At 38.5% G+C, this 16,968-nt stretch overlaps 1 protein-coding gene across 2 annotated transcripts; it reads left to right on the top strand.

Annotated features, from left to right (window-relative positions):
* The first annotated feature begins 764 nt into the window (after positions 1 to 764).
* LOC113415788 (C-terminal-binding protein 2-like) lies at positions 765 to 15,997 on the top strand. 2 transcript variants are annotated; one of them, XM_026673343.2, is made up of 9 exons: positions 765 to 1,193; positions 2,985 to 3,139; positions 3,674 to 3,818; positions 5,947 to 6,153; positions 7,984 to 8,198; positions 10,018 to 10,148; positions 10,262 to 10,389; positions 11,513 to 11,633; positions 11,730 to 15,997. In XM_026673343.2, exons 1-9 carry the CDS (start codon positions 1,145 to 1,147, stop codon positions 11,896 to 11,898), a joined length of 1,320 nt encoding a protein of 439 aa, XP_026529128.1. In that variant the 5' UTR covers positions 765 to 1,144; the 3' UTR covers positions 11,899 to 15,997. The 2 variants fall into 2 exon arrangements, with proteins under 2 accessions (XP_026529128.1, XP_087811172.1); XM_087955046.1 differs by having other exon boundaries at positions 847 to 1,135.
* The last annotated feature ends 971 nt before the right edge of the window (positions 15,998 to 16,968 follow it).

Raw genomic sequence — 16,968 nt, 5'->3', positions numbered from 1 at the left:
TACTGGATGAATCATCATCCACATTACTTGTCAGCTTAGAATTCTAATCTACAGCCTAATATAGGAAGATATAGAAAAGCAGCAAAATTTTAACTCAACACCGCATAGACATTTGTTTTTCTCAATGAAGAATTTTTCCAAAAGCAAGCATTTTACCCTTAGCTTTTGAATTCAAGAAATATCCTGTTGTCTGACTATAAAGCTTTATTTCACTCCATTGAAAAGAATTAACATTTGTTTGCCAGACATACAAAAATGTACATGAGAACAGTTTTTTGAATGATGCTGTATGTTATCTCTCAAACCTGTGGTTTCATTATTGAAAGAAAAGGAATGAAGACAAAATGTATTTTAATACACTCCTTTGCATGAAATGTATATTATACATTTTATTTAATTTAATAAGTGGGGAAAAACTACATATGCTCTTACAAGATTACTATGCAGAAATTCAGTAAATTCAAATTTTCCTCTAGCTGGCACAGCCCTGTGAGCCCCAGTGCACTATTAATATTTTTCAAACTAATATCGCTTATCACCCACAAAAATAAAACACCGGATTCTTACTCAAGATAAAATTAAATGAGGAAAAGAAAAGCAGAAGGTAAAGTATCGCTGATATTGTGCTGACATCACCAGATATTACTGATCATTTCCCACGGAATCCGCATTTATTACGACTCGGGAGCGGACCGGAAGCGTGGGAAACTTTCAGAAGCGACTCTATGGTTGCCGAGCCCGATATGCTCTCGTCGGGCCTGTGTGCCGGGAAATCTTGTTTTCCGAGGCCTCAGCCCAGCCCTTCCGTTTCCGTTTCGGAGGCCGGTGAGGGGAGGGGGGAAGGGCAGCGGCGGGGAAGAGACAACCGGAGGAGGAGGAGGCGGCGGCAGCGGGCAGCGGCGGCGGGAATCCTGCGGCTCGTCGGGCCAGCCGGCCTGGCTCTTTTTCCCGCTCCCCGGCCCCACACCCCCTCAGACTTAGGAGGCCCAGGCCGCCTCCGCCGCCAGCTCTCGGCGGGAGACGACTTCGCGTGTTCCGCTCACCCAGCCAGCTATCGGCTTTCGTAGATCTCGTTTAGTCCTTCCCGCCTCGCTGCCCGCGCCCCGGCTCAGAGCCGCCCCCAGGCCCGTCTCCGGTGAGTCCCATGGACAGACACAAAGTGAAGCGCCAGAGGCTGGACCGCATTTGCGAAGGTAAAACACAAAAAACAAAAACTTCCCGAGCTCCGGAAGGGAGGGATGGCGGGCAAGAACCGGGCGGCAAGAAAGTCTCCCAATGTCGGGAAGCTGCGGGACGATTCGGGGACCTCGTGTCCCCGGTCTTCCCTCCACGTGGTGTTGTGACAGAAGGCTGCTCGTGGAAGTGTTTGCGCCCGCCCGCCTGCCTCTGCCGTGAGGCGTTGGGAGCTCCTCGAGTTACGGCCCTGCCCGTAGACCGAGAAGCCCAGATTACACCGCCAGTCGCGACCCCTTACTTAAAAGCCGCGGTCTGTATCGCCTTTCCTTGGTGGAGACCACTATCTCAGCCCTTGTGGTACCCCATGAATCCGGGTAGCCTTAGGATCCCCACTTTGACAGAAGGGAGGGGAAAAGGTCTAATAGTGTTTTTTTTTTAAAGGTGTCCCAGTATGTGAAGTGTCTCTTGCAAAAGATACCATAGATAATAATTATTTGCCATTCAAAAGCAGAAAAGTATGCTTTCTCTATTCATGTGTACCCTCTGGTTTCTTGCATGTTGTTACAATGTGTCAAAAAACTTTAGCCTTTCACCCTTTTAATCGAAACCAGTTTTCTGCTGTCTAAGAAGCACATTTGAATTGTCTGTACACTTTTATCCTTCACCTTCTTGTATTAAGTAGTAGGAATTGAGGACCAGTTGTTGTATTTTTTTTTGCGGGATATTACTTATTATATTTTTATATTATATATACTTAAATTATATTTTATGACACCTAACTCAAGTTTTCCGGGCAGATTATGAAGCTGTTTATACACACCACAGCCCCATGTAATAATAATAGGATAAAAGCTAATAAAATTGCCCCTGAACTAAATCAAAAATAAATAATTTAAAGGAAGCAAATAGTTGCATATAAGTTAGTCTTGCTTTGAGCTGAAGCCTAAATGATGCTAGGGAATGATAGATACATAGAGATGTATGGCATTAAGTTTTGCTCAATTTAGTGTTGTTTACTTCATACAGAAGATAATAATTACACTTGTCCTTTACGATATTGAGAGAAAGCCATTAGTGAACACAGGTGATTCAGGTTCCTCCCATCTAGAAGAGCAAGCTCTTCTGATTCTAACTTCAGACTTTTATGCCTAATGAATGCCTTCTTCTTTGGGTGCTTCTTTGGAACAGAAAAGCAACATGCCAAAGTGTCTGAACTTCCCAATTATTTTCTGTCCAGCTAACAAAGCCAGCCAGAACTTTTTGACGCTTGCTCTGAGAATTATTTCATTAATAGCCAGAGATTAGAAGGTTTTTTTTTTTACTTTATTTGGGTTTCAAATTATATTAATTGCATATAAACTTATGATATATTTAGTTGGATTAACATATCACACTTACCTGAGGTTTGCTAAATCATAGTTCATTGCATAAATACAATTGGCTAGCGATAAAAGAGAATATTTGTAGCCAAGGGTTGAACTGAGGGGTCCTTGGTGTCCTTTGAGCTTGGTTACTTTTTTGCAGACATTTTACTACCAAACTAGGTGACATCATCAATGTCTCACTTGTCCGTAGTGCGTGTCCAGTTGACACAATGTTAGTGTTACAGTTGGCTACGCTTATAGACTTACAAATTCATAATCATTTTACTTTACATTACACACATATCTTCCTAAAGCAAAACCAATGTGTTGTAACTTAATGAGAACTATGGATTCAATTTCCATCTTTGAGTTATATCATCGTTGGGAAAACTAGTATTGTATCTTGAAAGTATTGTGAGTGAATAATGCTATTTTCTTTTGTAGGCATAAGGCCTCCTATTGGTAATGGTCCAATGCCAGCTCGTCCATTGGTTGCCCTCCTTGATGGTAGGGATTGCACTGTAGAAATGCCTATCCTGAAAGATGTTGCCACAGTGGCTTTCTGTGATGCACAATCAACTCAGGAAATCCATGAAAAGGTAAGTGTGTTTTTTTTTAAAAAGGGGAGGAGGGAAATTTCACTTTCCAATGAAAAATGAGTCGGTTCCAGAATTCATAAATTCTGCTTTGAGAGCTAGCCATTATTTGTAGTTGCTTTCCACCCTCATTTTAAACCAAATTCTATGGAAACCAATGGGAACTTAAAAGAACTCAGAAGGGGTGCTCCTTTTCTAGCAGATTTTGCAGAAAATGCATACTTCACTTTGCTACTCTGCTTAAGTATGAAAGGCCAGTGGGAAGCGAGTGAAACCCTTCTTTCTCTCTCTTCTGTGAATTTAAAAGGTCGTGAAGGAAAAGAGTGATGGTGTTTGTCCTTTTGTAGAAGCAATTATATTCTCTTTCTGTCTTTCACATTCCATTCCTTCCTTGGAGTACTTTGCAGTTCATTGAACAGCAAATAAAGCGTCAATCAGAAGTGGAAAGCTGAATAATAAGTGAGGTTGTGGAATCCTGAGCTCACTAGTTCTAATGCTATGAAGTAAGCATTCTTCTGTTGTTCTGTCTTCCTCTAGGTTCTAAATGAAGCTGTTGGGGCTCTGATGTACCACACCATTACCTTGTCGCGCCAGGACCTGGAGAAGTTCAAAGCTCTCCGGGTCATTGTGCGAATTGGCAGTGGCTATGACAATGTGGATATCAAGTCAGCTGCAGAATTAGGTATGGTGATCACAGTGCAATTAAAAAAAAAAAAAAAAAGGAATATTGGAGAGTGGGTGTGTAGGGAGTATATCTTTCTTCTATATTCAGTTTTGGGGTTTGGGCGGAAATTTACCAAAATTCAAATTTCTGAGAGGCAAGTGGAATATTTCCTATTAAGAAAAATTTGCAAAAATAAATTTACATTGTTTTCATAAGAATATTAATTGTTTTAAGCTATTCTTATATTGGAAATAGAGAACTGAAAAATAGTTACTTGGCTAAAAACCCATAAGTATCGCTTGAAACCCATAAGTATGATATGCTTTTGCATAAATATAAATGGAGCCCATATATTGTCTATCCAGTTTCTTTAGGCATGTGATTGGTTGCTTTCTTTGTTTGAAAGCAGTAGTGCAACTCTTCGGTCTTAAAATCTTTTTATTTTCTGATAATTCATGTGGATTTATATTATTGTTTTAAACAAATACATATTGAAATGAGATCTAAATTATTCATATAAACTGGGTTTATTAAATTCAGATAATTGAATCAACCTGATATAACTGAAGAAAAAACATTTCATCAATTGGTTCGTCTCGGTATTTTGAGAGTGAGTTGAAGAAGTTTCTAATTTCTTTAGGTCCAGATCTCTAGTCAATACACATTTTTGGTACTAAATTATTGAGATCCTTTTGAACAGGGGTGTCAAACTCAAGGCCCATGGTGCTTAGATCTGGCCTGCGGGGCCGCCATGGATACAGAAAAGGACCAGCCAATTGGTGCCTCTGCCAGCAAAAATGGAGCTCAGGAGGGCCATATGTGGTCCCCTGGGCCCCATTTTTAGCCACAACAGCCTCCTGCAGCCCTCTGCCAGTGAAAATGGGCCCTGTTTTCACTTGTAGAGGGATGCAGGAGGATGTCACAGGCAAAAATGGGGCCTGGGGTCCCCCTGCATATGCCCCCCGAGCTCCATTTTCGCTGCAGAGGGCTAACAAAGCAAACTAAAAACAAAACAAAAGGAGAAATGTTTCCCCTTTTTCATTTGAGCATGCAAGAAGGGACAAGAAAGGAGAAAGGGAAAGTGGAAAGACAAAGAAAGATGGGAAGGGAGCAAGGAATGAAAAAAAAAGGAAAGAGGGGAAGGAAGAAGAAAGAATGAAGAGGGAAGGAAAAAGAAGAGGGAGGAAGGAAGGAGTTTATAATGAGAGGGAGGAGGGTCTGAGGGAAGTCAAGTCCTGCCTTAGCACTTGGCCACCACAGGTGCCCCTGACACAAGTGATGTCGAGCTGGCCACGCCCACCCTGACTATACCCACCCCGACCACCCAAAGCCAAACACAGCCCTGATGTGGCCCTCAGTGAAATTGAGGTTGACACCTCTGCTGTTGAATGTTTGTTTGAGTTTCAAGTTTATACTTTCTTGAAATGAGAATTTTGCCAAAATAATAATATTCCTAAAGTTATGGTATGCTTGAGGCGAAGCAGTTCTTTTGTGTGAGAAGCAACTTCATAACAAATAATGTAGAAAGTCCTTTCAAGTTCAGTCAAATAATTTCAAGAAGCAGGGCCAGGAAGATTCTGCCAGGATAAAAGACATTAGATGAACCTACCATTTGAGTGGTGTAATGCGGTCAACAGCCCTATGCAGATAATCAGTCCTGCAATCTGGTGAAGGTTAGCTGCTCTTTTCTTAGTAACTGTTAGACAGAGAGGAGGAGAGAGTAGATTCTGTAGAAGGAGAAAGGAAAAGAAAAATGAGGGGTTAAGGAACTTGTATAACATTTAAAAGGAAGAGGGACTATAAGATTGTAACTGTTGTAAAGAATGTTGGAAATCATTTTCTTAATCTTATCTTTTTTCTCCTTTTTAATTTTCTTCCATTTTTCTTTGAATTCTCTTTTATTCTATGAAAAATAGTTAATAAATATAATGACATTTAAAAAAGAAAAAGAAGGCAGGGAGTAGTCTCATTCACTAATGGTGTGTGATTCTCAATAGATTACTTCCAAGGGAATATAATTGGCAGGCAATGAAAAGCTTCCTATTTTGGCTTACAGAAAATTCAAGTGCGGGATCAGATTGATAACAAAATGCTGAGATTATACCAGGAGGTCAGTAAAATGTAGTCTATGTTCCCATTTCCTTAGGCATTGCAGTATGCAACATCCCTTCCTCTTCTGTAGAAGAAACAGCTGATTCTACCCTCTGCCACATCCTGAACCTTTATCGCCGGGTTACATGGCTTCATCAAGCCATGCGAGAAGGAAACAGAGCCTCAAGTATGGAGCAAATCAGGGAAGTGGCTGGTGGTGCTGTACGCATACGTGGTGAGACCTTGGGCATCATTGGCCTTGGTAAGCAGTTAGTGCTTTTTGGAGCTTGGATAATGTGACCAAACATTCAAACATTTCAGTTTTTTGTGCTTCTCTCGTCTGCCCGTTACTTTTCTATTTTCATGATTCGAAGGAATCCATTGCTTTCCATTTAACTTGGTGGCAAAGTTAGGATTTGTGCTTACTCTGAAAGCCACAATTAGAAAAGCTGTTTGTTGCAGGTGAGAGAAAGATTGAATATTTGGTTTTAACAAATACTGTACTAGTTTTTAACTTTTTAACTCTTAGTTTTTATGTAACTGTAAGCAGCCCAGAATTACTCTATAGTAAGGCGGGCAGCCAATAAATGTTTTGTTTTTTTTAATGTATGTATACGTGTGTGTATACACACACACACACACACAATTTGTCACACCTGAATTATTAAACATGCTCTTCCAAGATTATGAAGCCGTTTTAACATAATTCTACATGTGCTAATGCTTACATAATCAGACAAATTAATAACTAATATCTAAGAGTATCAGGTATACCCAAGTACTGGAATTCTTCAATTTCAGAAGGAGAGCAGTGAATTGAAAGAGAGAGTAAATAATAGAGATGTGCAAACCCACAACTGATTAAAGAATGGAATATTCTCTTTCCAAATCAATATATTTTGCACATCTCTGATGAGTAGGCATTGTGCTTGATGCATGTGTTTTTCTAAATTGAAGTTGTTCTTTTGTCATTAAAGTGGAAAATATCTCCTAATAGCTGTATTGTTTTTAAATAAAAATATGTGATTATTTTGCATATTTGCTTGGGACCATTAGACAACTTTGAGAGCACTTATGTGGAAGTACTTTCCCTGTCTCAGAACTGGATAGCTGCACATCCAAACTGGACTGCAATTATAATTTCTATTTACTGTATTTTTATTTCTCTCAGTAACAGAAACTCTGTTGCTCTTAGCATCTCACACCATGGCTTCTCCTAGGTCAAGGATGTCAAACTCAAGGCCCAGGGGCCAGATCCGGCACACAGAGTGCTTAAATCTGATTCATGGGGCCACCCTGGAAATAGTGAAGGACCGGCCTGCGGTGCCTCTGCCAGCTAAAATGGAGCTTGAGAAGGCTGCATGTGGCCCCACTGAGCTCCATTTTTGCTGGCAGAGGGTTGCAGGAGGCCGTCCCAGCCAAAAATGGAGTTTGGGAGCCTGTTTTGCTGGCAGAATGCTTGGGTCACCCCAACACAAGTGACACCATGCTGGCCATGCCCACCCTGGCCCCCAGAGGTCAAACACAACCCTGATGTGGCCCATAATGAAATTGAGTTTGACACCCCTGTCCTAGGTGATAGAATTATAGCTTAATATTAAAACCCAAAACATTTTCCCATTTATTAATGCATATCCACAATAAACAGAAATCCTTAAAGCCAGACAAAATTTAATTGTGTTCCATAGAAATACAAAAACTTAGAAGCTCAAATTAAAAAAAGGCAACAGTCTTATCTCAGAAAAATCAAATATCCCAATAAATAAAACACAAAATCATTAAAGATCCCTAAATATATGCCCTCCTCCACCACAAACATTTAGGTAAATTGTCTCTCACATACACACAGCCCATTATTCCTACAAATACATAAAACCCACCTTTACCATGCCTAAAATATTAGAGATATGTGAACCATATTGGCAGAAAAAAATGGAGAAAAGCAAGTTAAGCATTGGGCAGCTTATGTTTATTTTGTCTAAAACAAATCTTAGTATTAAGTGTGAATAGTATGTCTTAGTATTAAGTGTGAATACAACCAATGCCTTATGCTGTGTTTAAGAGTCTCATATTTCCTTTTTCCTTTTTTAAGGCCGAATTGGGCAAGCAGTTGCCTTACGCGCAAAACCCTTTGGTTTCAACGTTATTTTTTATGATCCTTATTTGCCTGATGGAGTGGAGCGTTCCTTGGGATTACAGCGAATGGCCACTTTGCAAGACCTCCTAATGCACAGTGATTGCATCACATTACACTGCAGTCTAAATGAGCATAATCATCATCTCATCAATGACTTCACCATTAAACAGGTACAGCTTTGCCCTGAGCTGGGCATCATGCAAATTTCAGGAAAGTAATGCCATGCCTAGCAATTGAATTGAATCAAATACTTTATTTGGCCAAGTGTGATTAGATACGTAAGGAATTTGTACACTGAGAGCTTCCAGTGCAGAAGCGCTCAGTGTACATGCAAAGCAACAGAATAATGATAACCATAATATTAATATGAATGAGGGGGGAATAAGAAAGATAATAATGATAAATAATATTGCAGCCATACTATGTGGGAAAATATACTGCACATAGACATTAGGCAGCACTGTGAGAAATAAGTCTTCAGCAGAGTGATGGTCAGAGGTTTTAAGCAAGTTCAGCTCCAGACTGTTGCAATTGCACCTAGGGCCAGTTGTTCAACCTCCTGTCTATATAAGGCCACATCACTCTCTCGAATGAGGCCAATAATCGATCTATCATCTGCAAATCTCAGAACTTTAACAGAAGGTACCCTTGAGGTGTAGTCATTGGAAAAGAGCAAGGGAGACAGAACACACACCCTGAGGGGCGCCTATGCTCATTGCCTAAGTAGATGTAATTTTCATATAGGTGCTAGATAAATTTTTGAAGACAATAGTTGCATGGGGGCACAAATTTCAACTTAATTCTAATGACAGATGTCATTAGATACCTTTGGTAGATAATTTTCACCTCTAAGAAGCAGGTAGATAATCTATGATGAATGGGAGTGCAGTACTTTTAAAAGAGAAGGTGTGCACATTTGGGACTTTCTTGATTCAGTTTTATCACAGAGAAACAAGTGGTCTCAATAATAGAGATTTACCCTTTTCCAGTATTGGCTAATGTGAAGTTGCCAGTCCTCTGACATGGATTGCTATATAAGCCCATTGATTTTGGGGTATTGATGAAAATGATCCTGAAAGTATAGTTGGTCTAAACTGGAGCAATCAGGACACTGGTAGGTATAGCTATTAGAGATCTTAGAACTGAACCAAAGGCTTGTAAATGGGCCATCAAACGCGGCGCCAATTTTGGGTTTGTTAGAAAAAGACCTCTTCCTGTCCATCTTCATCTTTGGAACAGCAGGAAGACCTATTTTGTGCAAATTTGTGTATTTTTGAGGTACAGGCAGTCCCTTGGTTAAGAACAACGGACTTAAGGACAACCCCTAGATATCCTGGGCTGTCTATTGTTAAAAATGATGGACGGCATTATCCTTCCTTGAGCTGACAAACCATTGAAGTTGTGCAACACTTTCAGGAACTGCTGAAACTGCACATTGTTAACATGCAGCCTGTTTACTGAAGTTTTTAGTGATTTCTTTTAAAACTGAGCAATTTCAGCAGTTTCTCTGCCCAAGGAAGGACAATGCTATCCATCATTTTTAGTAATAGACAATCTGTTTGTAAAGTTCTGACTTAACATAAAAACTTCAGTTAAAGACAGTTAGGAACATAACTTGTTCTGAACCCAGGGACTGCCTATAGTATATATTTTAATTAAAACAAATTTGTTAAAAGTTAAGTCCATTGGAACAAATGCGTTAGGATTTATGGAAGTTTTATTCATGTTGTTACTATTTGATTTAGTTGTCTTGACACTCTTGTAGAAGTAGAACTCTTTATTCATATAAGTTACCTTTAGTTTGGAAAGAAGAGGAGCAAGGTTTCGATAAGCCAGTTTAATTTAGATACAGCATCACATATGTATAGTGGCAAGACACAAATGAATTAAATGAGTACATACGTTTGAATTTTACAATGGTCATTTTCATACTGCTGTTTAAGTGCAGTAATTTAATCTCAATGGCCCTTTTTATATTTTGCTATATAGATGCGTCAGGGTTGCTTTCTAGTGAATACAGCTCGTGGAGGTCTGATTGAAGAGAAGGCCCTAGCTCAAGCCTTAAAGGAAGGGAGGATCAGAGGGGCTGCTCTTGATGTGCATGAGTCAGAACCTTTCAGGTAACAATTACATTATCAGGCCTTTGTCAGTTTTCAAAAGGATACATGTCTCTCTGCATCTTAGAGCCACCAGCGATCATAATCCAAAACATGCCTGTTTCTCTACATCACAGTTTTGCTAATGGGCCCCTAAAAGATGCTCCCAATGTGATTTGTACTCCTCACACAGCCTGGTACAGTGAACAGGCTTCTATTGAGTCGAGAGAGGATGCTGCTAAGGAGATCCGAAGAGCCATCACAGGTAATTGAAAAACCAGCTCTGTAGTTGCTTCCCAAATGACTTCACTGGACTAGGTCTGTGTAATAGCAACAGGTTACACACCATTTTGTGTGTGATCAAATAATAAGAACCTTTAAAAATAATTTGACCTTCCTCTTCAATTGTGTTTTATGTGTCATGGTATATATGGACTCTGCTTTTTTGATCCCTAGTTTTGACTGGATATTTTATATTTTTTCCAAGTCACAAGTTTTTTTCCAGATCTGTTTATGTGCATATATAGTCTTGTCTTCCTTTCAGTGACTGTTCTAAATAGCTGTTTCTTGTTATTGGCTGTAGGAAAACATTAATCTGAAGTAAATGACCAGGAGGTTGCTTTGTTCCATATAATTAATGGCAGAAGGAATAAAAGTGCAATCTCCTTTGAGTCAAGCTTGACTTTTTGGACATACAGTTTTCTTACAAGAGATCCAAAGTATCTTCTATCTGGGATATCTTAATTCCCAAGACGTGCTTCCAGCTCTAGATATTCCTTGGAAATCTCCCATCCAAATCCTAATCAGGCTTGATGCTGCTTAGCTTCTAGACTACTCAGCTATCTCTCTACCCCACCCCTTTGAAACAATTGTGGACAGTTAAGTGTCAAGCTTAAATATATGCAGAAAAACTGTTTGCAGTGTTCACAGGGCATCTGGAGAGAAAAATGAATTCTTGCATTTTTAGTTGTAAGCCCCCCATCTTGGGCACAATAATATTTTTTTAAAAAAATTAAAATCTTCTACTTGTTCTACCGGACATTAGAAGTGTAATTACTGGAGAGAGGGGAAAAAGGAGAATCATGAACCAGAGGTATGTATCCAGTTTTAAATTTGTTGCTGCCTTTATAGGGAATGATCATTTGGACAGTTGTTTTAAATTATTGTTCTAATAGGGCACATAACGGATCTTTTTATGGCTCTAATTTTGCAGAGAAAACTCAGATTATTCATGTGTGCATGATTTGCTGTGTATTTTTTTGTTTGCTTGTTCAACTGCAAATTAGCAAGATAGTCAGAGGAACTTGTGATACATTTTGGAATATATATTTATATACAAGCATGGATGTTGGCATAATCTTTCTCTTCATTTGTGGACTTTGACATAGGTCACATACCTGATGGTTTGAGGAACTGTGTTAACAAGGAATACTTGCTTTTAGCGGCTCAGTGGTCTAGCATTGATCCTGCAGCTGTACATCCAGAGCTTAATGGAGCTACAGCTTACAGGTGAGATACATACCTCTGAATTTATAGCAGTGAAATTGTAAAAGGAATGCTTATCCAAGTTACTTTCAATTACCGTATGTTTTCTTCTTATGGCAGGTTTCCTCCAGGAGTAGTAGGAGTAGGAACCTCTGGGCTGCCGGAGCCACCAGTTGAGGGAATTGTAGCTCACAGCATTCCCTCTGTGTCTCACTCTGCACCACACACTCCTTCTCCAGGAGAGTCGAGCAAATTGGAGCCAGACAGAGAAATCTCCACTGACCAGTAGCACCTCTCTTGTCTTATTCAGCCCTTAAAATAAAACAGGGAAAGTCTCCTGTTTTTAGGACATATTGTGACACCCCCTCCTCCTCTCCTGGACTGCTTCCTCAACGGACAAGAGAATGCATTTCATTATTGGCAAATTCTAGCTTTTGCCTTTAAACAGGTATTTTTATAATGAGTTTAGTTTAAATCTCTTGGTGAATCTCTTTCTTTACCTGGGGCAATGAAGTAGTGATTTTTCATTATTTTGATAATGCTTAGTTTTAACATGCAAATTCATATGCCCCTGCCTCCAGTGTATGATATAGAGGAAAACAGTACCAAACTGAACAGTACCTGGATGAACACATGAATTCCAGTGATTTCTATGACTGGCATGGTTTTTAACATGATTTCTTATGTTGAGTATCATTACGTCTCAGGTACAAGTAATAAAAACACTGTATTGGGATAGGGTGGGGGAAGCTGTGCATCTGGATTGATTGATAGAAAGAAGTAGAATTCTTGCTCAGTTGTGAGCACTGCTTCAATCCTTCCTACTTACATTAACCCGATGTGGTTGTTGAATGATTTGTTCCCTGGGCTCTGGATGAATAATTACAAAAACACAGAGTGGATGTAGAATTCTGACTGGAATTTGTACCTAAAACATTTACAGAAAATCAGTTGAATTGTTAATAGTTAAGATGCTTGGCAGGTTATGGGAAGGAAGATGATTGAATTGAGATTTTGAGCCCAGCTCAGGGAATGAGGACTCAGCTCCAAGCAGGAAAGTAGGAAGAATTTTAGAGCTCAAGACTTCGTGTTACAGGATGTCTGTGTACAAATAGTGCAAACTCTGCAGCAACAAAAAAGGTAAAATCCTAGAACTTAATTTAGGACTGAAGTTTCTTTGACCTGTCTCTTTATAGCTTCAAAGGCCAAGCTAGGATTTTTCCCTTTTGACTTTGTCTAGTGTGAAATGTATTAGGGATATGTGTGTCCAATCTTCTTCTTTTTTTTTTATTCCTACTCTTCTCTCAATTCCTTGTCTTGCAACAAACAAACCAACAGATCTTATTCTCAAGCCTGCAGCTGGCTATGCACATCCTCCTGAAAGATGCAGTTGTTCTATGAGAGTTTTCTAACTTGAGTGTGTTTTAAATGAGGCATTTAAATCCTATATAGAGGCAGTACTAGGGTGTATTTTTGGGGGGGTGGGAGGGAAATTGCTTTTTCCTTAGCATATTGTCTACACAGCATATATTTCATCATGAAACAAAATATTTATTAATGTTCATATATATTATTTTTACATTGTTTGGAGTTTTGAGCATGAAAAATTATGCTTTTTTAACCAATCTGCTTAAGTATACAGCTAAGAGATGAATTTGGGGAGTGGAAAATGGCAATTCTTTCCTAGGAGTTCTCTTTATTTGCTTTGTGGTGGGTTTTTTAAACAGAATTATCAGTCAGGCAATCTGGAAAAAGATGAAGTAAGATACCCACCCACTTCAATTTGTGCTTATAGCTAAAAGTTAATAATTGGTTAGCACATTCCCAAACTTCAGATTGTTCTTCAGACTTAAACGTCAGTGGCTAACTGGCAGGTGCATATCCCCTTTAATATGAGATACTAATGGAGAAAAGCAAATTAATTTTTATATTGATCATATTCTGATTTTGTTTTTGCTTGAGATGGCATATTCCTTGATATGTTAGAATGTAAGTTGGAAGTGTTTGATATAGCGTAAGCTCTGATAATTGGGAGGCATAGTTGCTTTATAATGGCATGGATGATTATGATTATGTGTTTAAAATTCAGATACCTCTTGGGATGCTCAGGTTTTTTTTAGCAGTATGGGGGGGGGGGGTAAATTAACAAGTTAGTACTACATATGTCACAGTTAAGTATAGGGGCCTTTCAGCGATTCTTCAGTGAACTTTTAGAAAAAAATTAGGGAAAAAGCAACAAATGCAGCTTTTTATTTAATCTTTGTACTAAATCTCTAACCAATTAAAAACTGGAATTGAGGTACAAGCATAATTTAATGCTAGCCTTTAAGAAGGTTGAAAAATCAGGAGTGGTGATGAGGTGGCTCACTCCCTTGCCCATCTCTTCATAAATTTTCTATACTTTTCTTTCCCATTCTAAAAAAATAGAAGCATGATAATATTCTGCATGTAAACCAGTATTAAGTTTGTTTGGACAACTTTGAACCAGCTAAGGATGGCAAAAGGAATCACAGTATGTGATGCTGCAGCTTTGCAGATATTTTTGCAACATCCCTTGAAAAGCTGTATTCTCCAGTTTAGCTCAGATTTAATGCTGTGTACGATGTTCACATTCCATGCATGGAAATGGAAAAATGATCTATAAAGCATAAGAGAGATAGTTATTTCCAATAGGCATATTTGAGATGTTTTATTGTGAGTGAGAAGGCATAGAAACAGAGGATGAAGGAAATGAAAATTAGATTGTAGGAAATAGTAGCCATGGAAAAAGAGAATTGTGAAAGATAATTGAAGCCCTAGAATGCTATTTTTTTAGTTCAACTTCACTCGTTGTTAATACATGAAATTTATTGGCTCCAACCATAAAAGCATAAGTACTGTATGCTTTAAAAGTGAAAGCTGGGATTCTCAGGATATTAAATTCTAATACTAAAGATTCTATACTTGTATGATGTCAAATACATACTGCCCTGGACATGAGGATATAAGTCTTTATATATTCTTAGTCTGACAATGATGTATATTTTACTAGCCTCTTGCAACCCATATAATGTCACTGTAGCTTTATAGCTACAGTTTTAAATTCTAAGAACCTATAGGTTTAGTGTTACAGCCACAGATGTCTGTAGTTTGCTACCACAAGGAAGGAATTTTGCATTATGACGTGGTGATCCAAGACCCATGCTTTTGTATTTCCATTTACATTGCAATGCACATTTCATCACTTGCCTCTGTTTGTCCACCCATGGATGCCTATGGTTCCACTGTAGAGATTTGGGAAGTGATAGCCACAGAATCATATTGTGTTTCTAGTACAGTTTATCAGCAACTGCTTTGTTGCTGACTGCTCCTGTCTTTTGTTTTCAAGGTTCCAAGCTGTGGGATTGCTCAGAGTCTCCTATCTTGCCTGTTTCAGGGAATAGTGTAAGATACACTCACTTCATGGTGGCAGCCTACATTAGTAAGCAAAATATTTTTTACACATGGATACCTCTAAAGATTTATAAGATATAAAACCTCCAAACAGAGAAATACTGGGAAGATCTCAGCTGGTTGACAGCGAGATATTTGTTTTGATTAGAAAATATGCTATTTGACATACTAGAAAAATATTAACAGTAGAAGAGTTGCAACAGTCTCCTTATTACTGGTGGAAAATGATTTAAATCTTAAATCCTCAAAAATAACCAGTATTACCCAAACCTTTATTTGGGAATTTAGAAATTTTGAGCTTACCAAGTAGCATTAAATATTAATTCGTATCAGGTTTAAGACTTTAGCTAATCAAACTTCTGTTCTAGAAGGCAGGACAGGCTAGGTCTGATTATAAAGTGCTCCAGTTGCACATTGTGATGTTTTTGTTTCTTAGAACATTTACCACAAAAATGGGTAAAAGTGGACATAAATGCTAAATTTTACTCCTGATACCAAACATTATTCAGCGACCCCTTAATGTGTTTAGACATGCAGCTCCCAGCTCCAAATTTTATGCATGCTAAGGAAGTAAATTAGAATGAAAATTCATTTTAAATTTTCCTTCAAAATTAATGTGGAGCTTAATCCCAAAGAATGTCTTTTCATAATGTTATTAAGACAGGAGTGCTCTGGGTCATGCCAAGGTTAATCTGCAAGAGGAGTTCACTCTGTCCTATGAAATATTCTGCTTGTCAGATTTGCTGTTGCTGGCCAGCTTCTTTTTATAGAGGACTCAAGAGTTTCAGAAATATATTTTTGTAGACAATAACTAAACTGTGAAACTTAATAAGGCATGTAAAAGCATTTCCAATGTTTTCCTGTACAGATTTTTCTCCCTTCAATTCCCTCTTGGCTTTTGTTAGAAGTTTGACAGTTTCTTGAATATATTTTAATAAATATTTCGTTTATGGTTATGTGGGTCTTCTCATTTAAGTGTGTGGCTACCTTGACTAATGCTGATGATATGTATCTTTAAATGTTGCCTTATCTAATTGTGCAGGTATACACTTTCTTTTCCTTAAAATGAAAAAGCTAGTAAAGTTAAAAATAGGTGAGGATGTAAAATAAACCTATGGAGAATAATTAATGGTAAGATGACTCTGCAAACATTAAGTACACAAACTCCTCCCTTTAAATGTGGCATCTTCCACAATGTTACTGAAAACTGAGCTTTCTGTTCAAAAATCAAAGTTCACTTTGAAGAGACTGGTAAAGACTTTTAGCTGTAATAATGTAAATAAAAGAAATAAACAGTTTTTCACAAAGAAAATATTTTACTACCCCAAAAGGTTATTTATATAATCTGGAAAAAGGAGGTTCTTTTACACATTTTTGAGAACATAGAAATGAAGTTTTGAGCATCTACTGTCATAATCTCAATCTTTGGCTTGGTCAGCAATTGTAAAACAGGGTAGTCTTCCTGCTTTAAAAATGTGGAGGCTAGTCTTCCTATCCTTCATTTCCCACTGTAATTATCTGAGCTACTTTGGTGTAGTGGTTAAGACATGAAGCTCGAAACCAGGAGACTCCCAGTTCTGGTCCTGCCTTGTGAATGAAGCAGGTGGGTGACCTTGAATTAGTTGTCTCAGCCCTAGGAAGTATTTGAAATCCTGCCAAGAAAATTTCAGGGACTTAGTTCAGACAAGTTGCCAGGAATCAACTGACTCAAAGGCCTGCAACACACACACACATGGCCATAACATGTAGTTGAGTTATACCTGTTTATACTTACATGTTTATATGTTATGCTCATACTTGTTTTCTCATACATGTTTGACAAAATAAGTCACCTGAATTAGCGTTCAGGCAAAGCTTATCAATGGATATTTGTTATGATAATCTATTACCATAGTAGCAAAGTAATATCCCTTCCAACGCCAGCTCC

This window comes from Notechis scutatus, chromosome 2 (assembly GCF_049901735.1).
Source record: "Notechis scutatus isolate UNSWTSFEM ecotype Mainland chromosome 2, rNotScu1.2, whole genome shotgun sequence".
Lineage (NCBI taxonomy): Eukaryota > Metazoa > Chordata > Lepidosauria > Squamata > Elapidae > Notechis > Notechis scutatus.
Note: the sequence above shows the minus strand (reverse complement) of the source record. Positions and strands in the feature narration are given on the sequence as shown.